At 33.3% G+C, this 25,521-nt stretch overlaps 2 protein-coding genes across 4 annotated transcripts; one reads left to right on the top strand and one right to left on the bottom strand.

The window, feature by feature from the left end:
• The first annotated feature begins 6,476 nt into the window (after nt 1-6,476).
• LOC121803404 (tropinone reductase 1-like) lies at nt 6,477-8,834 on the top strand. The gene is made up of 5 exons (XM_042203073.1): nt 6,477-6,685; nt 6,774-6,981; nt 8,031-8,247; nt 8,322-8,428; nt 8,514-8,834. Exons 1-5 carry the CDS (start codon nt 6,594-6,596, stop codon nt 8,691-8,693), a joined length of 804 nt encoding a protein of 267 aa, XP_042059007.1. The 5' UTR covers nt 6,477-6,593; the 3' UTR covers nt 8,694-8,834.
• A 413-nt stretch (nt 8,835-9,247) lies between these two features.
• LOC121747208 (transcription factor EMB1444-like) lies at nt 9,248-15,123 on the bottom strand. 3 transcript variants are annotated; one of them, XM_042141225.1, is made up of 12 exons: nt 14,920-15,123; nt 14,172-14,350; nt 13,779-14,064; nt 12,851-13,057; nt 12,521-12,614; nt 12,378-12,419; nt 12,148-12,207; nt 10,740-11,837; nt 10,555-10,656; nt 10,225-10,371; nt 9,964-10,092; nt 9,248-9,564 (listed from the first exon to the last, which is right to left on the bottom strand). In XM_042141225.1, the coding sequence occupies exons 3-12, from the start codon at nt 13,874-13,876 to the stop codon at nt 9,478-9,480; spliced, it is 2,064 nt and encodes a 687-aa protein (XP_041997159.1). In that variant the 5' UTR covers nt 13,877-14,064; nt 14,172-14,350; nt 14,920-15,123; the 3' UTR covers nt 9,248-9,477. The 3 variants fall into 3 exon arrangements, with proteins under 3 accessions (XP_041997159.1, XP_041997145.1, XP_041997151.1); XM_042141211.1 differs by having other exon boundaries at nt 13,779-14,350; XM_042141217.1 differs by lacking the exon at nt 14,920-15,123 and adding an exon at nt 14,531-14,657 and having other exon boundaries at nt 13,779-14,350.
• Between the last annotated feature and the right edge of the window lie 10,398 nt (nt 15,124-25,521).

Consider the following 25,521-nt stretch of genomic DNA (forward strand, 5'->3'; position numbering starts at 1 on the left):
GGAATATTATTGCTTTAAGCTGATATTGTAGAACGGTTGATAATACTAATTTAGAGTATAATTTTTTGTATAGTTTTATTTTGATTTTTTTTATCTGTTTTAAAAGGGTTGCTATTTGAGGAGAGCACGAAGCACAACAATTGATTACCATCGGCTCCCGTACAAAAAACATCCCAAAGGAAGTCCCGAGAATGGGTGCTAACTTATGAGCTTCAAAGAACGTCAAGCTAAAGACGTTAACCAAGCGCTTGTTGGGAGGCAACCCAACATCGGTATCATTTTTTTTATTTAATTTTATTTTAGTTTAATGTGTTTTCTTAGTTTACTCACGTCCCTATCGACTTTACAAACTTATTCTTAACTTAGTTTTGAATAAGTTTGGGGGATGAAGTGGTGGACCGTGAGTTTAGTTGTTTTTTCTTTTTTTTATTACTTTTATTTTATTTAATAAACCCGAGGTGAATCTTGTCATGAACATAACATAGAAAACTTAGAAATACTCATGTTTAGGGACATCAGACCGAGTTGCCTATGATAAAAATTTTGTTTATGTGTTGGTTGAGTTGACTTGATACATTGATTTGAGAGTTTTGTAAAAATGTGTATAATTAATGAATTGCTTGTTTACCTTGAATCATGCTTATACCTTGTGAGACTTGAGCTATATGTTCTTTCTTGTGTGATTTATTTGCATTCATGTATTTGTTTCTAGAACTTGCTCCTAGTCTGCCTAAGTCTATATAGTGTTTAAATGATAAAAGAGGACGTTAGGTCATCCTTCTTAGCTACTTTATATATCCAAATTTATGACCTTATTCAAAATATTTTTCCCTAGCTAGCCACTTTGAGCCTTTAAAGCCTTTTTCTTTTGAAGCTAAATAAAGGGGAATATCCATACGCCCTTTGGTGAATTTTAGTTTATATTTTGTGAAAAGAGTTGGAGAGATAAGATAGAAAGAAAAGTAGTGTGCTTACTTGTGAAAAGTGCATAGACACATGTGGTTTGAATGAGATATTTGATTGTGCATAAAAGAAAAAAAAAAGAAAGGATGTTCCAAAGAAAAAGATGAAAAGAAAAAAAAAATCAAAGGAATTTGGGAAGTGAGAAGAAATTGAGACAAAGTCTAGAATTTACTGCGATTTGAATTGTTGGTGGGGTGCTAAGTATGATGTAGTAGAAATTGATCACCTTTGCTATGTTTGGGTTTAGTCACTTTTTAGCCATATTTCCTCACCTTACCAAAGAGCCTACATTATAACCTAAAATAAAGACCTTTCGGATTTTTTATTTTAATCACATAAAGTAGAGGAGGGATTAGACTTCGAGCAAGCCTATGGTAAACTTTGCATGTTGCATGATCTGAGAGCATACACTTTTTCCAATATACACTTTGTGAGTGAGTGATAAACTCACGTCTAAACACTTGTGAGAGCATGTACTTCAAGGTGATCAACGAGCTAGTAATGAACATGCACTAATAAGCTTTGCTTGATTTGATTTGTATTCTTGTCAAACTCTTTAATTCTTGTTACAATTTTTGAGGCAGCTATGAAGTCTAGTTCTTAGCATCCGTGTTTCTTTATTAGTTTTTCTCTTGTTTTGTTTGAGGACAAACAAATAATTAAGTTTGGGGGAGTTGACAAACACGGATTTTGCATGTTTTTAAGGGCTAGATTTGACTAGTTTTAAATGTCAATCATGCAAATTATGTTCTTAAATTTCATATATTATACATTTGGTATTTTGAATGTGTTTGTTGATAAATGATAGAAAAAGATAGAAAAAAGATGCAAAAAGGCCAAGGTGTAGCAGCCTCTGTTCGAGCCCATTCTTCCAGCAGGTTTGAAGTCCAATCAGTGCTTACTATATGTCATTCTCTTCGTCTTCGAAAGAGCTTCGCGTGGATACCTTAAACATCTTAATCGGAGTTCTGTAGAGAAAGTTATTACAATTCTACGAACATTGCGCAATGCAGTCAAAGCTGACGGAAATTTGGGCGGAAATTCAAGAAAGAGAATAAATTATTAAATTGTGAAACCAAATCTCTCTCATTTCTTGTAGGGCACGAAAATAACCAAGACTAACCCTTTTTCTAGCCTATAAATACTCCTAAACCTAATTCATAATCCTCATCTCAGAGCCTCCAATCCTCTCCCTCTACACATTCTTTCATTCCATCTTCCACACATAATTCATACATCTTCCATTGGAGCGGAGCTCTGCAGATCCAGGCAAGAAAAGACTGAAGATTGAAGATTCTACCTTGGGTTTTATCAATTTCTTTCATGTCTTATACTTTTATTTTTGTTTTTACTACTTGTCTATGAGTAGTTAAACATCATTTGTAGTTTTTTTTGGTGAAAACTATTATGAATATGTTTTGATTTATTGAATTGAACCTTTTTCTAGCTCTTGTGATTGTTTTGCTTGTGATTGTTTTGCTTGTTCTTGTGCTTTTATTGTTCTTTTGTCTGACCAACTTTAGAACTATATCCGTCCAACTAGATTAATCGAGAGATAGCTAGTTTTACGTGGTAAAAGGAACGAGTACAACACATAGGTTTATCTGCACTCGAGAGAGGGGACCCTTTGTGAGGGCTTGAGTCTTAGGAACTTAAGGAGTTAGAATCTAATCTATTGGAAGAAGACTTTGATAGTTAGAGTCTAATCTACTAGATAAGTGCACTTGAGAGATGGCTTATCTGAAAATCGCGACTTTCCTAATAATCCTGGAGACACATAAAAGGTAAAGGTTCTGTGAGATTAATCATCACTAGGTCGTAGTAGTTGGATCCTAAAACTCTACTTTCTTTAGCCTGCTTTGTATTATTTTATTTTTATACATTTTTTATATATTTTTTCTCTAGTTTAATCTTACTAAAACCCAAAACTCCATGTCTCTAGATAGTATATGACGCTTAGTATGTGATAGTCAATTGCAATCTTATTCTCTGTGTTCGATATTCCGGTACTGACCTTTAGCTATATTAGTTCTACCATGTATGCTTGCAGGTATTTTTAGTGCTAATAAATAGTGCATCAAAAAGTGAACAGGGACTCTTAATCGTGGACGGGCTGAATTAAATGGTAAACCAGGACTCCTAATGGTAGATGGATGGAGTATTTTACAATCAATATAGGCATTAAAAAACTATCTCAAAAGATTGTAGTGTCATTCTGCATGTTTCTTTATATTAAGAAATAAACGACACTAGTGTGGTATAATACTAAACAGATCTAACAGTGAGATAAGTCTTTCTTGTTATTTACTGAAAGAGGAGATCTTAGTGATTATTGTTTCTTAATTGATATATTTAACATTGAGTATGCAATATTGATTATGCACTATTTTGACTTATCAATAGGTACAGGTTTTTGTTACCCAAAAATCCTTATATTTTGGACAGTGGTGATCGGTGTCTAGCGATGCTAGAATTATTATTATTACACTTAATTGTGCATCAGCTGAGTCAAGCTTGATAATATCATCAAGAGGTTATTACACTAAATTGCTTTTATTTTTATTTATCTTTGTTTATGTTGTAGTTGATCAAGATGAAAGACTCATCTCCAACTATTATTGAGGAAAGTCATGAAATTTAAAAAAATTTATGTGATTCTATAACTAAGAAAACAAAAATATCAAAAACTGAAAATCATTTAACAAAGGAAAATTTAACCAGGTGAGATTGTTTCCGAAAGCTTTTTGCCCCGAATAGCTTGATGCGTTAGCCCGAAACCCGGTGAATTAGGGTTAGGGTTAAAAATTTATAACCAAAAAAATTCATAACCAGAATAGCTCGCACAAAAATAGCCTAACAACTCGAGTGGGTTGGCTCAAACCCAAACGGGTTGGCATGATTGACATCCCTACTTAAAAGTGTACGTGTCATGTCAATTCTAGCAAGTAAAATACTTCCTCCATCTCATATAAATAGATTGAATTTCGTTTTTCGTCTGTTCTATAAAAATAGTTCATACCAATTTATAAAAACATTTTCTACTTCTCTTTTACTTTATTATTTTTGGACTTCACTATTCACAATATTGTTTCAATTATTTTTTCAACTATCTTCTATCTTATTTTGTCAATTACGTATTAATATGTGTCATTTCCGATTAGCATACATCCGTTTTAATATGTGTCATATCCAATTAACATACATCCGTTTTCCAATTAGCATATATCCATGAAATGGATGGAGTACGTTTTTATTTTAATCAAGTTATTTTCCATTTGGGTACAAATTATTATGCAAGTGTTCCACATTTTTAGTATTTATTACAAATATCGAAATCAATTCTCCTGTGGGAACGTGCTAATTATGTTGGTGATTGATGCCGAAAGTTTACATAGATTCGTCATCTCGACTCTAAATAAACACTTAACAATAAAACTCATCGAGTTCACGTAATTATGCGATCCATTTCTCTTTCTATTTTTTAACATTCATAATGGACTGAACTAATAATTATACTAGAGAGATAAAAGTAGAGGGGCAATATATAATTGACAAAAAAGGTCTGCGACAAATACGAATATATAATTGTAAAATATATTGACCACGAGAGTTGTTTAATAGACGTATGATTGGATTCTTTCTATCTAGTTCAATCAATTCCTCCCGTTTTTATTAAAAAACATACTCCATCCATCCTAAAAAAAAGAATTATTTTACCATTTTTCCCATTATTTAAAATTAGACCAAGTCTAAATATAGAAAAATTTTAACCAATTACACACCATTAATTAATAATGTGAATTCCACAATCCATTAATACTATTTTCACTACTTTTTCCCTTTCTCTCTTACATTTTCTTATTTCTCTTACTTTACTAATTGCACATTAAAATCAGTGCAATTTACAAGTCTGTATATTTTTTGAGGAGGGAGTATGATGAAGAACCACTTGAACTAACAGTAACAAACTTAAATTATGGTTTTAAATATGAAACAAGCAAGATAATAATTTTATTCTTATAAATTTTATTTCTTACTAATACATTTTGTTTCACTAGATTTCTTTATAAATATTTAATTTATTAGATCTTTGTATCAATGCATTTTATTTCATTAAATCTTTTTACAATTTTTTTTCTTTCTTTATATAAATGCATTTTGATTTAAGATGTTTATACATTTGTTTTAATTTAGTTGGATCTTTATTTAATGGACTTCAGAACTTAGTTAACTTTTCTTGTGTTAGTTAAATGTATTTATTTTTCTTTTTTTCCTATATTTGTTTTGAAAGTAATTTAGTTGCAATATTGTCAAAAATTCATTGAGTAAATGAAAATTTTATTATATTGTCAACTCATAAATTTATCATTTCTCTAATAAGAGAAAAAAAATCAATCTAATTTACACAAGAATATTTAATTAAATTATGAAGTCCGTTAAATGAAGATTCAACCAAGATACCTCTTAAATCTAAACGTATTAGTATAAAGATCCAATGAAACACAAAATCAAAATTATATTCCCTTCGTCATTGAAAAGTATGAACTATTTCTTTTTTAATCCGTCCCTGAAAAGTATGAACTTTCTAATTATGAAAACTCTTTTTTTCTTTAATGAGGTGAGACTCATTCTCCACTAATAATACTTTAAAAACTTTTTTTTCTATCTCTCTCTTACTTTTTCAATTATACATTAAAACTTGTGGCGAACCAAATGTTCATACTCTTTAGGGACGGAGGGAGTAAAAGGATCTAACCAAACAAAATGAATTAGTACAAGGATCTAATAAAACAAAAAATTGTAAAAAAATCTAATGAAATAAAATGTATTAGTACAAAGATTTCTAGACGTGTTTTGTTTTATAGTTTTGTAAATAATAGTACAACCATATTTCTAGTTTTGTAGTACAGCCATAAATATAATTTTGTAGTTTTGTAAATAACAGTACTATAATTAAATACATATAGATTGAAATAAAGTCACCGAACAAGTTCTGTCGCGCATAAAATAAAGTACGTACGTTTGTTTTATCTACATTGTTGACATGTTTCTATTTTCTTTTTACTTTTCTATAATGTAACTGCTATTGATTAACCTAAGCAAAAATAAGTCCTCAATCTTATTTTTATGAAGAATGTACATCCCATATTAATATTTACAGCATACATTAAAATTATGAAATTCGTGTGGTTACAACTTACAACGAGAAACTTCAAAGATGTGCACGACTGTAAATATGCATGCGTCCAATCTAGTTGAGTATTGTCAAAATAAAAAAATTGTTAGTTAATCCCACTGAGTTTACATGAGTATTTGCTAGGTAAAATTGGATATTCATAACGGTTTATATAAGGATTTTTTCAATATGAATACAAAAATTTACTTAAAATTTCATATTCAAATTTTCAAATTGTTAATAGTAAAAGAATATTATAGTTGTAGAAGCTAATGTATTAATTAAGAGTGTCTATCGATCTGATTCATAAACTTTAATAGATGTGAATAGTGGAAACATTAGAGAGACAAAATCCCCAACTCCTAACTACGACGGCTCCCACTTTGTTCCAAAGATAATAAGTATCAACTCAATCAAACTCAACTTCATTTCAATTGCTTACACCAAAACATCCATGGCATCTAAACAGCACATTTCCAACACCCAAAAACGATGGAGTCTCCATGGAATGACAGCCCTCGTCACCGGTGGCACCAAAGGAATCGGGTAAAAATTCGATTTCTTTTTTTTTCAGTCATAATCTTAATTAATTTCTTTGTTTTTGTGTGTGTGAAACTATATATGTATGATATAGATTCGCCATTGTTGAAGAGCTCGCTGAATTTGGTGCGACGATTTATACATGTTCGAGAAATGGTCCCGAGCTTAGTGAAAGGCTGAAAGAATGGGAGGCCAAAGGGTTTAAGGTGAAGGGATCAGTTTGTGATTTGACTTCTAAAACTCAGAGAGAAGAACTCATCAAAAATGTGTCTATTGAATTTGATGGAAAGCTCAATATCTTGGTAAACAAATTCCTCTTTTTTTTAATAGATATTTTGTGTGCATTTATAGATGCATGAATCATGATGGAAATCATGCCAATGTGTTTGTTTTAGGGCAAACATTTACTAGACCAAATTTCAAGAAAATTGGAATAGGAAACCCTAAAGTGATGTTTCTTCGACTTATCTTTCTGTTAGTCTTGAGAAGAGGAATTGAACAGTGACTATAGAGAGATATTGGAATTACTACTATTTTCGAAGAGACTATGAGACAAGAATATTAAGACTTCAAAATCTGACAAAATTAATTAGGCGGCCCACATGAAATCAAAAATTTAGATGAATAATGAGCTTTTTTTCTTGGACACATGTAAACAAAATTAATTGGTAGATGACATCTGCACCAGTTTTTTGTTTAATTTCTAATATCTTTAACGAGCATAGACAAAAATAGGTGACTTATTTGGTTGTTGTTTCGATTATTAATAAACCATACTAGTATAAATTAATTGTGAAGCACCTCGTTCTATATTTGATGATACCCCTCCAAATCACTGCACACTCATCACAATCTTGATTATGTTATTAATTCATGTGGGAATCTTATTTACGTGATTAATTGATGCTTAAAATAAACAATAACGACGACAGTATAAAGTTTCTTGTCGACTTTTTTCTTTCTATCTTTTGTGTGTGTGTACGCTATAAAGTATATCCTATAGTATTGTAGGAAATTTCAAAAGGTTGTGATAATGGCCGGCTAGCTGGTCATATTTATATGAATATTGAATAAGGGTTTGTTGCTGCCTGAATTAAAATATCATGTATTAGCCAAGTTGTGACAATATTTTCAATTTCAAGATATGAACATGTGCATTAACAATAATGCTTTCTTGTTCATATCTATAAAATTAAAGCTCTTTCTTTTCCATTTGCTATTTTTAATTAAAATTATGAGCACTAATCATGCATGATTAAAGTTTGATAAGAGTATATCAGAGTTAAAAGTTGATTTGAAATTAAAAAAGTAAAAATGATTTAATAGGGTTTGTTTGTGTGAATGATAACAGATAAACAATGCTGGAATAAGTTTACTGAAGCATGCTTGTGATCACACTGCTGGAGATTTTGATGGGATAATGTCAATGAACTTAGAATCTCCTTATCATCTCTCTCAATTGGCTTATCCTCTTCTGAAAGCATCCGGATCTGCAAACGTCGTTTTCATCTCTTCGGTGGCTGGTGGCTTTGCCCTCCCTGCTATGTCGGCTTATGCTGCTTCCAAAGGTACGTACGCAGCGAGAGTGTGTGTATGTGTGTGTGAAGATTAAGATTATAACAATTATTTTCCTTTTGATCAGGTGCAATAAATCAACTAACAAAGAACTTGGCGTGCGAGTGGGCCAAGGACAATATCCGTGCCAACGCTGTCGCGCCATTTGGTGTTAAAACCACTATTATCAAGCCTGTATGTATGCAATTACAAACAAATTAAAGCCCCCTTTTTTTTAAATGGAGTTTAATTGAACATTTTTTTCTTGATTTACAATTAGGAGGAGGTGGACGTGTCGATTCTGCAGACGTTGGCGCCATTGATGGCTCGAACGCATGTCAATCGAATAGCTGAAGCAGATGAAATTTCACCCTTGGTTGCATTTCTGTGCCTTCCTGCTGCTTCTTACATTACTGGTCAAGTTATTTATGTTGATGGAGGCTTTACAGCAGGCTGTTGATGGACTAATATTTTGCTTCTAATTCCTCCAAATTTCATGTTTATGGCATGACACCATATAATAATACATGACTTCATTGGATTTGCTTGCACATGGGGTGTTGAAAATTTTGGATATTGTTGTCGCGTTTAAAAACTACCAAAAAATTAAATATGTATAGTTGACCACTCTATATGTTTTGAGGAGATAATTAAACCTTTTGAATATTGAGATGTCTTAAAGTTTGATTAACTTAATCATTCCATTGCATGCACTAAGGCAATAGAATGATAGAAAAATCATTGTAATTCGTAAACTAATCTTGAAATTCAAGAATCCTTGCAAAATTTAGAGCACGTCCAACATCATATATTGTTGGCAAAGGAGCACAATATTCAATGTTAGACTCATGCTTTTAATTCAATAATCTTAATATATCATAAAATGAACTTTAAATAAAAAAGATGGGCAATGTCTTGCTATGGGAGACAAACACATTCTTTTTTCTCGATTGGTAAAGCAAGTGTATGTTGATCGTGCTGCATTTCTTGCTTGCTTTTGTACTTCACAAAGCGTTTAAAACTTAAATTGTTTTCTAAATTTAAACAAACAGTCTGATAATCAATTAACATAAGTGTTAAAAGATAGCAATCAATTCTGCAGATTTCTAATTACCGAATATACATATGCAGCTACTTTCTTCCAACATCTCCCCAGAAGTTATGTTATAGCTCAAACCAAACTGCAATGATTCCGTGCACCTCCCAGTGCGTACAAGACAATCCAACGATCTGGGCAGACAAGCTTAGGTGCTAGTTGAGATAGGCGCGGGATCTTTTTGGAGTTGCATCAATGGCCAAAATATATCTAGCCGATGGAAGCTTCCTGAGGTCTGCAAAGGAGACTAGGCTGTTAATTGAACCCACATATTTGACGTCCTACCCAAAATGAAAGTTGGTTTCAAGACGACATAACTAGCATGACCAACTTCAATGAAGTAAAAAAAACCGAGGTTCTTGATAGGGTGGATATAATGGTGTTTGTAATTGGAGAGTTTTGCATAAGGAGAAGTGGATGGATTTGACAACACAAGTATCCAATCATCAATGTTCATTCTATAACGAAATATGAGTCACTTAGAGACTGTAGTGTTCTCTGCTTTGCATGAACCTATGTGATGCAGTTATAGAATATAACTGCATCACTACGGAACCTTATCCCTTTGCTGTCCATCAGCAAATACAGTATATTTTTCAACAATGAAACTTATATGTTTGTATCAAAGCAATACCTCAACAATGAAGCGAGCCCATGATGAATTATCAGCAGTTTTCTCCATCACACCTTTGAGGATGGTTAATTTTAGACGATGAATAACATCAGCAATCTCTAGAAAGCGATCATGATCAGTGCAGACCATCTGGTTAAAGGGCAAGACATAAGGAAGCTGTCAAATCTCAGCGGTATAGATGGATCACAATAGCAATAAAGCAGAACATGACGTTGCATTTCTTGCCTTTTAAAAGAGCACGAGCATTTAAAATAGGCATACCTCTATAAGCATGTGTCTAGGATGGTCTAGATCTTTCACAATTATGGGGCAAAAATGTTGCTCGTTTCCTAGTTCCACAGCCCAGCTTGCCCCATCTCGATGGCTACACTTGACTTCAGCTGGTATTGTTGTATTCTCACCAAATTCCTGAAAAGGAAACTGAACATTAAATTTCTACAACTGCCAACCCTCTGCACTGTGGAAAAGGACAATATTTTTCCAAAGATGCATAAATTTCATTGAAAGGGGAGTACAGATAGCCAAATCAGGAAGCATTCAAAGTCCAACCCTGTGGAACAACAGCATGCATAGGTTTTACAAGATTCTTACCTCTTCCAGAATTGGGTGCCTCAACTTATCTGCCTGATTGGTCACATTTCTTAAAAATAGCATATGCTTTATAGTCTTGTCCAGGAGTCCATCGATGCTACCCTGCATTCATAATGGCAAAGAGGTTAGCAGCTATTTGAAAAGGAGAGTATCAAGGATATATTGCAAATGCAAACAGAACTTGCCTTTTCACCGTTTGGTACGAGCTCCCTTAGCTCCTTGATCCTGTCTTGAATCAACTGCCTATCGCGTGGTCGAGGCCTTTGATTATCACCACTATGTGTCCTTTTCTTGCAGGTAGTTGATAATCTTGATAATTTTCTTTTGTTCACGGGATCATGTCCCTTTCTTGGTTGCTGCTTATCAGAGAGTGAACTAATCTTGCTTTCTACTGAAGAAGCACTGTGTTTGGAATGAGCACGAGCTTTGTGAAAACCATGAGATGGCATATTCACTGAGGTAATAATGGACTTGTCAGATGAATTATCATCAAAACCATTGCTTGAATTAGCAACAACAGTTTCGGAGAGGTGCTCCACTTCCATTCGTTTCACAAGAAATCCAACAGACTCTACGCCTGACACATCCACGGTGCCAGAGGGCACTCTGTCACCAAAGGAGTGGAAAGCAACATCTTGACTCAAGATAGACTCGCCATAAATATGTTCATGAGTTTTATTCTGTATAACTGTTCCAAGAGCTTTGCTCAGTCCAGAGGCCTCATGGAAGTTGAAAAGGTTGCTTCCACTCTCACAAATGCCATTATCAAAGTCATTGCCTACGCATGTTAGTTCAGTTCCACCTTCCTCAAATTTATAATCCATTAATTCATTCACAAGATCCCCACACATCCTCCTATTCAACTCATAGGAATAAGGAGATACCCGAAGTCTTTCTTCATGAATATATTTTGAGATTTCATCTATATAATCTGCATGTGACAATTGAAATGGTTCAGGTACATGAATCATACCCATTGGTTGCAGATTCATTTCTCCTTCAGCCGTATTCTCATGGTTATCTTCTACATGCCTCTCAGATGAGTTGTATAAATCATGGAACATGAATTCCGGCACCGTCTGATTTTCAATTGGGTATAAATCTTCTACAGCATGAATAGAATTTTGAGCCTCAGTTACTGTTTCTGTGGTAATAGTCGATGGCTCCTCTAAATAATCCATGAAAGTAGACATCGGGGAGATCTGTTGAATATATCCATTGCTTTGTTTATGCAGCTCAAAGTTATTTTTGAGATACGCAACTAGCACTGCATCTTCAGACACCTGATTCGTTAAATAGCAAATTAAGTTAAAAGACAAAATTACTGAGTAAAACCCAAGAAGGGGTAAAACAAGAAATGGAAGCAGGAGGAAAAACAAAAGAGCAATAGGGAACAGAGACAGAGAAGTTGATTGGATGTCCAGGAACTAACTAATATCACAATAGAAACAGAAAGAAATGTCAATTAGTATTAGTTAGTGACCATAAAAATTGTGAATCCTATATTATTTTCTACAAGTAATGCAACAGAAAAATACTACAGGTATAGAAGAAACGGCAGAAAATATCAATAATATGAAACAGAATACGCACCATTTCAGTTGATCCAAGCTGTAGAACTCCATCAGGAATTACAGGCAGAAGTAATATTGTCTGCAAGAGCATTGCATAGAATCATCATATAATGGTTTAAAGTTTTTTATTTTAAACAGATAATAGTTTAAAGGTTTTAATCCACTATTTTTTAGTTAAGACATAACATGCTGTATCAGATACAAATTGGAAATATACGAACACCATAACCTAAATCATCAATTACTAACCTTTATGCCGGCCGCAAATTGAAGCAGCCATTCATCTGGATACTGTTAAATAAAAAAAAAGAGAAAGCAATAAATGTTTGTTTCAACTTGAATAATAAATAAAAAAAGCACCAACAGAATGCACATTGTATCCAAAGATAGACCTTAGAAACTAAGATGGAATTCAAAACATCAGCTTGTATGCTGTCTGCATATATCCAGCTAGCATTTCCCTTTACAGCTGCTTTGCCAACAACCCTGTTTGATTGAATATTATGAGTTTAGATGATAAGAGGTAGTATTCGATGAACGAAAAAACACCCATTTATGTGCAAATCCCCTGTTCTTTGCTGAATAGAGCTAATTCATTACACCTCAAACATGATGAGGAAAGAACAAATGATAATGTCCATCTAATTGGACTAAGAGCAGTAAGTTAATGTTATGAATACATAGAATAAAATGCACGCAAGAAGTGGGATCGTTAAAGTTACCCGCTCCCCACGACATGAGAAGAATGCGACATTTCAGCTATTGCATATCCAACTAGATAGTCGCCAGGAGTTCCATCAAGCAGACTTGGCGTTAAAGCCGATGATAAAATCATATTTGAGTTTTTGAAGTACAAATCTTCTACCGGGCTTGCCATGGTATAACTTTGCTTTAAAATGTCACAAAAGCCATCCTCCCATGCCAAAGTCCTGAAAAGTAATTTTGTTTGGTTTTCAAATTTGTTTACAACTATTGTAATACGTAACACAAGCATTGATATTAAAGCACTCTGCTTGGGCATGATGTTGTTGAAGTAGGAGTAATATATATACCATGAGAAAAAAGGATACTTGATGCAAAAACAGCAAATATCATTTCATAAATAGGCAACTTCTGTACAGTAAAAGTGAATGCAAGTTAACCAAAAAAATGAAACTGAAGATGAACAAAAGTATACGAATCTGGAGCATAGATAAGTTTTGAATGACACATTGACATATTAATTAATAATCTAGAGATGCAAAATTGTTGTGACCATATTCCAGATAAATGGATAGTTGATGAAATTGAAAACCATGGGAGAAAGTTTGCCTATTGTTTACTTATTTAAAACTCTCTGTCAGTTGAAGATCCAAAATAAAGCACAAGAAGTTTCCACACCGTATATACTACTCATGATTCTGTCAAGCTCAGGAAAGACACTAAGCAGGCCAGGAAATGTAATTTCAAACTTCTCAACATGCACTCACTATTCATAGCATACCACATGAGTGAACTTTTTTCCAATTATGCTAAAACTTACAATTTCTAAGAAAAAGTTGGAACAATTCCTACTCTTTGTCTTTATTATCCTAAAACAACAAAAATGCTGAATAACAGGCAACAGCACAAGAGAAGAAACACAAGAATTCAGGTGGACAGTTGACTTACATTTCATCATGATGCTTAAGCTTCCAGAACACTGCATAATTCCAAGGAGAATTGCAGCAAAGAGATTGGAGGAATGGCCGCAAAAATCTACTCCCCATTGATTATTATGTTACGAACAAAATTAAAATACGTTGCAACAAAAATCAGCCAACCAGTTAGAACAGATCAATCACTAACTTCCACGATATGACCCTCGTCCTGCTTGTACAATCCATAGACCGGCTCTTCGTTTCATTGGTGGCTCCATCGGTTTGTCTAAATCCAACATTTCTTCAACTTCTATGGGCTGGGACAAGAATTACAGAAGGAGAAAATCAATGGGAAGAAAGAATACAGAATTCTCCGCAAGAAAAATCCATGATCTGGTAACCGGTTTATTTGCGAGAAAGCTACCAATCGAGAATAAAAGGCTGGAAAAAAAGCTTCAAACCACTCAAGTGAAACACCAAGAATTGCTGTAGCGAAAAGGTTGCTAGTGCGCAACCAATATAAAACCAAAAGCTGTTTTACTGTAAGATATAAACTGGCACAAAACTCAGCAGCTGCAATTACAGGTGGAACTATCTGAGAGCCTGAGAAATAAGATGAAATTCAGGAAATCAGACAGGAAATAGGAGAGAAGTTGTATTTCTACGTTTCTACTCAGATTAGTAACCACACAGTCATGTCAGCTCTAAAAATTCAGGCAAATTCAGAATAATAATCCAATTAAAAACATGTAGCCTATGCATGTGACAGAAAAACCGCTCAACTGGAAGAAAACATCAAAATATCTCCATGAAACTTGCTAAAACTGAGCTTCGCTTTAGATTATTAGAGTATAATACCAACTAAAAATAATTTCTTCACTTCAAATGACGTAACTCTAAGCATCTTTTTCATATTCTCACTACTTATCCGAATATAAGCTAAAGTAAAAAAGGATGCATCAATATCCATTTATAGATGCTGCTATCTTCTACATCTCTCTCCCTAAAAACAAAAGCTAAAAATAAAAAAAATAAAAAGTAAATTTCATCTTCATAACACGCTTTACAATTGAAGTCACAATTAACTGAAAATATAACAATCAACACAAATACCAAAGCAGATAGTTGTTAGGATGATCCTAATTCATCAATGCACGATAAAAACTACTTACACTGAAACAGCAGTTCAATTGATAGAATCGTGATAGAGTTCAAACTCGTTAACCTCCATTTCCGATTATCAAACAGAAATGTAAGGTCTATGGAAGTGGAATTTGGGCGTGGGTATTGGGACGATGATACAGTGGAATGAGAATCTAATTGAAGAACAAGGCGATAGCTTTTGCTTTTTTGGTGGGAAGACTTTTAAGTTTTAAGAGCTACATTTATTCATAGAATTTAATTAAAAAATGAGCACACGTCAAAATATACAGTCAGAGGAGGTGTATTTGTTTATTGTTTGTTTTTAATCAAGTGTAGTTAAAATCGGGCTAATGGCCCAGAGACTGAGTGGGCTGCCTGTGTATTTTTATTCGTTTTCCCAAAGTTGAAGTGAATGGATCCTGGCCCACTCTAAATTACTTTTATATTAGTAAAAAATTATAAATGCATGCCAGGTCATAATAAATTAATAATGCCTTTATAATAAAAAAAATATATTATGTGATGTAAGAGTCCATGTTTAAAATATTAGTGTTACTCAAAAATGTATCTTTCGAGTTTGTTTAGAAACATTGAATAAGTAGAGTTTACATGATATACTAAAACTTTTAGAAAATTTTATTTTTCTGTAAGTCGTACTACCAAATAAAAGAATTACATTCTTCGCCAATAAAAGGAGAAGCCGTTCGTAATTACGTACATTGGTTAAAAAAATTTAAATAATTGTTGCTAATTTGGCGGTCCAATTCCAATCTGGTTAAGTATCTGTTGCGAAGTCAACTTATACATGTATCTTACATTTTATGTTGCTCAATTATAGTGTGATATTTTATGTTTATCTTTGTTAATTATATCTAGTTCGATTGTGTATAATTCATTTACACTTTATATATACTAAAATCCTGCACCCGCATTAATTGGTTCGGATTTTTTCTATAGGTTCAATTATTATTATTATTATTATTATTATTATTATTATTATTATTATTATTATTATTATTATTATTATTATCAATAAAATACGTGACTACCATTTGAATTTTATACTCCTACTTTTTTCATATGTACAAGATGATGGATGATGGATTAAACAACTTTTATGAAATTGATTATGAACATTCCAACCAATAATATTCATCATTCTCGTCTTGTAGACACGTGTCTGAGTTTAACTGCACCGACTACTCAACCACCAATCTACTAACATCAAAGTATTTCCCTTATGACCACAAAATCAAATAAAAAAATATTGGCAAATTCAGTCATCAAATCGAGTCAATCATATTTGATATAAAAAAAAATGCAATTTACCTTTTTCGTATACATAAATCAAATTTATTTAGAGCACAACTTGTGGATATGATGTTAAGTGAGTCGACTTTTTGCACTCAACATATAAACTTCACTAGATAGAGCATCCCAAGTTAAGACAAATTAAATCAGTCAATTTTCATATGGTAAGAAATTAAACCACATGGAAATTTATTCCAACTTGTCAGGGGTGTTCGGTTGGGAAAATTAAATCTCATGATTAAATATGTATCATGTTTGGTTCATAAGATTGAACCCTTCAACTTAATCCTAGATGGATAGTCTCATGATAATTAGTCATAGCCCCCCTCCAACTAAAATAATCCCACAACTTAGAGCATCTCCAATGGCAGCGAGCGGGCAGGCTAGCCGATTCCCGGCGCTCGTCGGTCCGCTCGCCGAACCATTGGAACCGGCGAGCGCCATTTCGGCGAAAAAATCAACGAGCTCTGGCCGATTAGCGAGCGCTCACCGATGCGCTCGTCGGTCTGCTCGCCGCCATTGCAGGCTCAGGACCGGCGAGCAATCGGTGAGCGAATTTAATGTTTTTTTAAAAAAATTTCGAAACACTATATATACGCGATTTGCACGTCATTTTCATTCGCACCACTAGTTTTAACGAGTACTCTCTCTATCTTAATTTCTGTTCAAGATCAACAACGGGAAATGAGCAACGTTGGTGGTAGTAGTGGTGGTAGTGGTGGGGATGATGAGGAGTACGATCGTCAAATGAACGAAGCATTAGAGGCCTATACGAACCGTGAGATTGATCGGCTGCTGCAGAGGGCCTTGCAGCCGGCGGTACCTCGACCACGACCAGTTGTCCACCGCCAAACAGCGATTGAACGTGATCACGTAGCTGCACATCAGCGCCTATACGCAGACTACTTCTCACAGGAGCCGCGGTTCAACGACAACCATTTCAGGCGCCGTTTTAGGATGAGCATGGCCCTGTTTATGAGTATTGTTAACGCCTTGGAGCAGCGATATCTGTATTTCCGCTTCAGGCACGATGCGGCTGGCATACCCGGCCACACACCTATTCAAAAGTGCACCGCGGCAATCAGGCAGTTGGCCTACGGAGGCGCGGGAGACATGTGGGACAAGTACCTCCACATCGGTGAGTCGACTGCCCTTGAATGTATGAAGTATTTCTGTCAGGGCGTGATTGAAATTTTCCGTGATCAGTACCTTCGAAGCCCTACTCGCGAAGACTGCCAGTATCTGATGCAGATGCACGGGGAGAAGCATGGGTTCCCGGGTATGTTAGGCAGCATAGATTGTATTCATTGGGAGTGGAAGAACTGTCCCGCTGCATGGAAGGGGTTCTACACGACCGGCTACAAGGGAAAGAATCCCACGATGATCCTGGAGGCTGTTGCTGACTACCGGTTATGGATTTGGCATGCGTATTTTGGGATAGCCGGGTCGAACAACGACCTCAAAGTCCTCAACTCGTCGCCCCTTTTCAACGAGCAGTGCCAGGGCGTCGGTCCGGCCATCAGTTTTGTCGCCAACGGGACCCAGCATGATATGGGCTACTACTTGGCGGATGGGATATACCCTAGGTGGCCCGTCTTTGTGAAGAAGATCAGATGCGCATCGGATGAGAGGAAGGCCTACTTTGCGGAACGCCAGGAGTCGGCGCGCAAGGACGTGGAGCGCCATTTGGTGTGCTCCAGTCTCGATGGGCAGCAATTAGGGGTCCAACGCGTTTGTGGCATATCGACTGCATTGCTGATATAATGTACGTCTGTATTATCATGCACAACATGATTGTCGAAGATGAAGGTGTACGACTGACTAGTTGGGCCAACGACGATAATGAAGCCGGTCAAAGCCACGGCATAGCCGCCCCCAACGTATGAAATGGGGTCCCGCACGATGAAGCCGACCTCCTCCAAGCACATGCCGACATGCGCCAAACGGATGCTCATATTTGACTCCAAAAGGATTTAATTGAAGAGTTGTGGGCGCGGAGGATTGCACGACGTTAGTTTTTTTAATTATGTAATTTTTTTAAATGTACTTTTTTTAAAATTTAAATAAAATAATTAAATTTTTCCGTATCTGTGTCGTAAATTTAATTTTGTATTTTGTGTGATTGTCAATTATTTGTTTTATATAATTAGGGGTGATGTGACTAAGCTATTGCTGGGCTATTTGTTTGTCCTGATGATGTGGCAGGAGGATTTTTACTGCTGATGATGTGGCAGGAGGAGTTTGTGGCTGGGTTATTGCTGGGCAAAAGCCACTGGAAATGCCCTTAATTCTAGATGGATAGTCTCATGATATTAGTTATGGCAACCGAACGCCAACGTCATGAACAAACATCTACCACTTAGCTTAAGCCAAAGGCTAACAAAAAAACATTAAAGTTATCTAAGTAACTAGTAACAAAGGAAACTAAAGCGTCACACGTCTCTTTCTCACATTACCCCCTCAATTACTTATCCTCTAATATTTTTAATTCTAAAACGGGGTGGCGGCATATCCTTTTACTAAACGCTATTATTTCTTCACCACTAATACCTACTTTTTTTTATAATAGCAGAAGTCATTATAAGTAGGTAAACATCTCCTAATAGAGGATTAATTAATTATGCACTCATAAGTTCACATAAATTTAAATCGAGTAAAGGTTAAATTAAGTTGGAAATGATCGGAATTGAAGGTCAACTTTAAAGGAACAGTAATTGAAAATTGTCCAAATTAAAAATTTTGTCGTTGAAGATGGCACGTCTAATTAGTTATGGCAAGTTAGTTTAGCTTGTAGGGAATAATTTATGTAGCTATATATATTTTTATAATATTTTATAAGTTGAACTTGGACAACTTGGTGGATCTAAAAGTCAATTTTGGTGATTGAATTTTTATTTATTTTTTTGTGTTCTTTCTCTGCTGGAAGTAAAGTGATCAGGTCTTATCCATGCATTCTTATATGGTGGCTTAGTTGATAAACAAGTTGAATTGATAGAATTATCTTTATGTGCGACTTCTGTTGGAGAATATGAATCATGAATTACTAATTTTGATTATTTTTACATATTACGTGTATAAAGTTACAAAAGAAAATAATTAGAAATATGAACTTATATTGATTAGTTGGGTTCACTTAATTATATAATATGCATCATTTTTTCTTCTAAATTAAATATTTTCTTAAATTGAATTATTTATTTAAAATAATATTAATAATAATATAAAGCACAGTGCAAATATATAGTCCATAATTCTAAAATTCACATCACATTTCTCTTAATAAATTATTGATTGAGAAAATAATAGTGATAATTATAAAAATAGGTTACTATGTAAAGTATCAGAATTCTAAAAAACCACATTAAGATTTCTTTTATTATGTTATTGATTGATAAAATAATAATATAAATAATATTAGTAATAATACTCGTTATATTTTATTAAAATAATAAAAATAATTATAAATATCTAGATAAGTAAGAATTCTAAAAAATTAAAATTATGAAAAATTGTACTACTTCATTGGTCCATAAAAAATAGTTTTGTATTTATGTATTTATGGTAATTTTTCTATCTAACAAAGCTAGTCTAGACTACTAAAATTAGTTTAATCATTTTCCCTAACATTAGTTTAATCATTTTCTTTTGCTTTTTCTCTATTATTTTTACCAGTTTTTCATGAAATTCAGTATTACTTTCTTATAGTAGAATCCTGCCAAGCAAATTGTGCAATTGCATATTTATATTTTTAGTAAATAGGGAAAAAGCTTATTAACAACTCATTATCTCATGTCTTATTCAATAATTATGATATTAAATAAAATCAAATGGACCGATGATATATTTGTTTGTAGTTGAGGGTGGAATTTAACCTTGTACTATTATTTAAGAAATATAGATATGATCGTAATTAACGAAAGGTGCATATCAATATAGGCAATACATATACTACTACTTTATTGTGGGGACAAATGAAGAAAATATGGTACCAGTAAGGTAAGTGTGGAGTCATATGGTAAAATGCATATGGAGAGGCAGAGGGCATAGATAGTGGACCATATGATTTTTGGGTTTGTTGGATAATTAACTAAAAAAGGAATAAATAATTTAGGAGTGGACTTTTGTGATTGGTGGAAACATAAGGAGTGTAATCCAAGCAGACTATAAAAAAGTATTGGCAAACATTATTATTGCATCATGCATTCCTTGGAGGGTATCCAATGAGCTACAAATTTTGTGGGTGATATCTCATACTTATGCTTCCTATTTCTTTTATCCTCCTAAAACATGATCCAATATCCCTGAAAATGTAATAGATATCCTATAGCCCTAGCTTATCTTGGTTTAAGTGCATATTTAAGAAAATCACTACAATTGTATAGAAGGATGGAAAATAACTTGCCCCTTTTTAGGCCCTAGATATGATTTATGAAATGGGGAATTGAATGTACTTAATTGAATAAACAAGAGTTATTGATATGAGTACTTTTCAATTTTGATAAATTTATTCAACATATTTGACTATTTTAGGATCAAATTATAGCACAACATGATATAATTAAATAAGTTAATATTGAAAGTTTAATATCAAAACACTCAGAAATAGAGATAAATTATGAATATTTGGTTAGCCACATGTATAATTGGTAAAGTAAGAGAGAGATAAAGAGTAGTGTTAGTAGAGAGTAAACTCCACATCATTAATAATGTAGTGTAATGGTATATGTTGTAAATAAAATAATGTGTAGGGTAATGTGTTGTTTAATTATTCTAATATTAAAAAGTTCATACTTTTTGGAGACGGGTCAATAATGAAATAGTTCATATTTTTCAATGACAGAAGGAGTAAAATTTAAGTTATAGGAATTTTTGGAGATTTTGAAGTCCAACTTTACCCATTACTGCATAAATTAATTATATAAATATGCTACATGGTGCAATTTTATGCAGTTGATCATCCTGATCTGATAATTTTAGTTTAATCTTAATTTTAATATAAGAATAATTATCATGTAATGCCATTAGCGATGATCCGGAAACCAATAATCATGAAACGGAACATTGGAATTGATCCAATAGGCAGAGGAAATTATATGTAGCATCCGAGGCCCGACCAACATAAAGTTATCCATCATTCTTCTCTACTTGTGGCACAACATATTTTTGGAATCAATTTCAAAAAATTAGCTAAAAACTTAAGTATATTGCAAACAAGAAAGTTAAATTGGTGACTGGTTATAAAGAGATCACGGATTGACTTACTTAACTAGTAGTACAAGTTTTTTAGACTGCATATTTTAATTTTACACTGTGCATATGAATTCATTAGAAATTTTAATTCTTTATTTAATCAATATATTGGGTACATGTACATATTTTTTTTCATCAATTATTGCAATTAAAAAAGTGTGGTTATGAATAGAATTAAATTATTCTTTGAAATGAAGGCTAACAATAACATAACTTTATGGGCCTCATCTTTCAGCCCGAAAACTAATTGTGTTAATTGGGTTCACGTTGCGAAAGTTGCCCTGGGCCTCGCCTTCTGTTTTAAAATATTAATGCAATTTCCACGTTACACGTTTTTATTCAATTAATTAAAATTTATATGTGTTTGTTCGATTTACTCTGATTATGTACTGCCTAAATTTTCCAAGGTCCTTCTTCTTGCGATTTCTATGGTAAATACTGATATTGATATTGGAGTATTTTTTTATAGATGCAAAAATTAAAACAATAATAAAAGTTCCAAACATTTTTCCTATCTATACATATATAAAAGGCGATTTTTGGGAGAATTTAAATAACTATTTTGTGCTAAATGCAATAAATAAAAATTATTAAACTAGTATTAAATTAGGTTTGGCGATGTAACCGCCTATTAGGATTTCGCACTAAATTACCTTAATTTTGCATCTAATAATTTAATTATGCATCATTTTCAAATACATGATCAAAAATAGATGTCGGAATTTAAGAGTTTTGAGAATAAATTTAAATATTTTAAAGTTTTAGGCATGAATTTAAACATTTATAAGTAACTCTCATGAATATTTAGTTAAATATTTTAATGAGCACTTTGACTAATTTTTAAAGCACTACAATAAGTGCTTGGTTACTAATCTTTAAATAGGATAATGAGCATTTAACAAAATTTGTAACCTCTATTCTCTTAATTTTATAATTTATGATGTTTTAATTTCATGATCTCTCTTATCCTAATTTTGTGCCTATAAAAGCCATAGAGTTGTGAATGAATTACACATCCACAAAAGCATTCTCCATTCTTTCTCAAGCTCTCAACATTTTATTGTGTATTTTATGAACATTATATTGCTCAATTTTTAGAGCTCCATCAAGTTCATCGGTGCCTAGCGGGTTTGAGATGTTATATACGTTAGGAGGAAGTCGTTTCATCTTTGGGGATAATACGTCAATTCGAGAGCACTAACCATGATGTAATTTGTCTTGCGGAAAGAGGGTTTTTCTCGACTAGATTTATAGTTCGATTTATTTTTATAATTTTGATTGTAATTTCATTTCATTTGTTATTATTTTTTTCTTTGATTACAATAGTTAGAGTACCGCATGTATATGGTTCAGAATTTTATCCTAACATTTCTTACAATTATTAGAGATTAAAGAATTGTAACATCCTTAACTTGAAACATGCATAATATTTATCTTCATCTTTACACAATTTATTATTTTTGTATATTTATATTTTCACGCCGCTATAATTATATTAAGTGGTGTTACACAAAAAAATAATATTTTATCACTTATGATGAATTAATAAGTGGTGCATAATATGTATATTTGCAATGAGATAATTAAACCTATCAAAATCGAGTTGATCAAACAATTAGTTGTTCAAACAAAATATAATAGTCTGCTACCAAATTTTGGTTTACTAATAATACAATTGTTGAAATTAGGATTTAGCACTTAATTGTTCAGGGATACAACTGATTTTATATAAAGAATCTAATTATTTTATCTATAGGTGATCATGCTGAGTAAAATATATATTATATAAAGTATATTTTTACAAAAAGAAAATTTGCAGTATTGAGAATTGTAAAATAGCATAAAAAATAGTACTATAGATGTTTCATATTCCAACAAACCACGTTTAAAAGTGCAATAAATAAATATAAACATTTCAACGTTCAAAATTACTATCATTATTCATTAAATAATAGTAGCGTTAATTCAACCAATTAATGTAATGTTTTTTGTGTAGTTTATCATTTGAATTTTTTATGGTCATAATTTTAACGTTTTGAATATTATGAGTTACTAATTTATTATTTTGTTAAAAGTGTGATTTATATTATTTTTAGTAGAGAAATATGAAGGATTGTTTTAAACATATTTTTCAAAAGCGTTAACACTTGATATAGTCTCTTTTATTGTTGTCCAAATAATTGTGTTCGTCTTGATTCCATTTCTAATATGTTTAATTTTATGTCTTTAGGCGTAAAATAAATTGAGGAGCATATAATTATTGAATTATTATTACATAGTATATTTTTCTATTTTTAAATATTATTAATTTTAAATATTTTTCTATTTTTAACTAATCAATTAACAATTTGAAACTGTATGACGAAAAAATATTATGTCGTGCATCACATGTGGGTTAACACTAATCTAGGTAAATATTCCAGTGGCATGTTTATAACTTTATGTTTGGATCCACAAAAAATATCATCAAACGAGAATTAACCTGCGATATTATTTGAGACATAATTTTTGTTATTATAATATCGATCGAGTTGAATTCAAAAGTGTTAGAATGAAACTGTTATGATGAGGATACATAGTTATTAATTGTATAGATATAGATATTTCTTGTTTTTCTCCTTATAATATTCATTGTTACATTTATTATTATTGAATTGATGATGCAAGAAATGACCTCACCAGGAGGGAAAACCATACAAAATTCAGTTGGAAGTCAAATTAAATGTAATATTCTAAATGAATCTTCTAAGCGATCAAATTGTTGAACACCCTTAATTTTATTTTGATATAGCCGGCCAAGTTGTCATTTTCTGTCCGTCTCAACTTAAACATGGAATAATTTAGCATTAAACGTTTATTAACATTAATTGAATAGTTACAACTCAATAGGAAAACATTAAATATTTGGGTAAATTTGAATATCGAATTGTGGTGGCAAGGATTAATCTAATCAGGGCACGCATCAATCCTATTTTATTAATACACAACACGTGTACAATACTCCTATATATAAAAAGGATTGCAGATAATTGAAGATGGAAGATTTGCAGATCGAATAATCAAGCAATATTTTAAATAAAATAAAGAAAGAAGCTTCTAGGTCTATATTTATTTGAACAATCACACAAACAAAAAAGAAGGCGTGGAGGTCATTTAATTACTTTTTTTAATAATAAACGACGGCCTAATTACAAAGAAATTAATGAATATTCACACATTTAATTTTATTAGTTATTTAGACATAAGATGGTACTTAGAGCATCCGCAACGCGTCCCCCCGTCTCGGAGAGACGAGACGGCAGCGAGACGGCGATGCAGCCATCCATCTCGGTCTCGTCTCGGCTCGGAGGGTGGGTTGGCGAGAGGTCTCGCCACGCGCCAAGTGGCGAGCGCTGGCGCTAGGCGTGACACCCATTCGCCGGCCCGCGAGTGGGCGTCGTCATGCTGACACAACAAATAAATTTTTTTAAAAATTCGATTTTAATAAAAATAAATAAATAAATAACAGTAATATTTTAATTTTTTTTCTTTTTTTATTCTATAAATACTCCTCTTTCATTCTCATTATACACACAAACACACATCTATTCTTCTCAATTCATCTCAGCTCTCCAATTTTCATCTCAAAATGTCCGGCGACAGAAATTCTGGCGGCTCCGGCGGCTATGACTTGAACATGTTTGGCGACTGAGGGGCATGTACAATGTCTTGGGTGCTTTCGGTTCCGGTTCGTCGACGCCGGCGGCGTACCAACCACCCTATTTTGATGCGGATGCATACTCTCGTCCCTCCGCCCCGAGGTAAAGGCAATCGCAGGGATTATCCCAAATTAGGGAGGATTTTCCGGATGAACCCAATCCGGAAGGAGGACGAGGCGGTGGAAGCTCCGGGGGTCGCGCATTCGAAGTCGTGGAGGAAGAGGAGGAGGCGGCCGAGGAGGAGGAGGATGTAGGCCGTCATCCATACAGCCGCAAGGACACGATGACTCTGTTCAACGCTTGGGTCAGCGTCTCGTACGATCCCATCTTCGGGAATCAACAAACCCGCAAGTATTTTTGGAAAAAGATCAC

Source organism: Salvia splendens, chromosome 1 (assembly GCF_004379255.2).
Source record: "Salvia splendens isolate huo1 chromosome 1, SspV2, whole genome shotgun sequence".
NCBI lineage: Eukaryota > Viridiplantae > Streptophyta > Magnoliopsida > Lamiales > Lamiaceae > Salvia > Salvia splendens.

What these genes read in the sequence shown, in the direction of transcription:
- LOC121803404 (XM_042203073.1), top strand. Translation starts at nt 6,594, where the DNA reads ATGGCATCTAAACAGCACATTTCCAACACCCAAAAACGATGGAGTCTC. An exon ending in GGTGGCACCAAAGGAATCGG is followed by an intron (nt 6,686 to 6,773) that starts GTAAAAATTCGA and finishes TGTATGATATAG; the next exon opens with ATTCGCCATTGTTGAAGAGC. An exon ending in GGCTTATGCTGCTTCCAAAG is followed by an intron (nt 8,248 to 8,321) that starts GTACGTACGCAG and finishes CCTTTTGATCAG; the next exon opens with GTGCAATAAATCAACTAACA.
- LOC121747208 (XM_042141225.1), bottom strand. Translation starts at nt 13,876, where the DNA reads ATGGGGAGTAGATTTTTGCGGCCATTCCTCCAATCTCTTTGCTGCAAT. An exon ending in TCTCATGTCGTGGGGAGCGG is followed by an intron (nt 12,615 to 12,850) that starts GTAACTTTAACG and finishes TCAATCAAACAG; the next exon opens with GGTTGTTGGCAAAGCAGCTG. An exon ending in GGCACCCAATTCTGGAAGAG is followed by an intron (nt 10,372 to 10,554) that starts GTAAGAATCTTG and finishes TTTCCTTTTCAG; the next exon opens with GAATTTGGTGAGAATACAAC.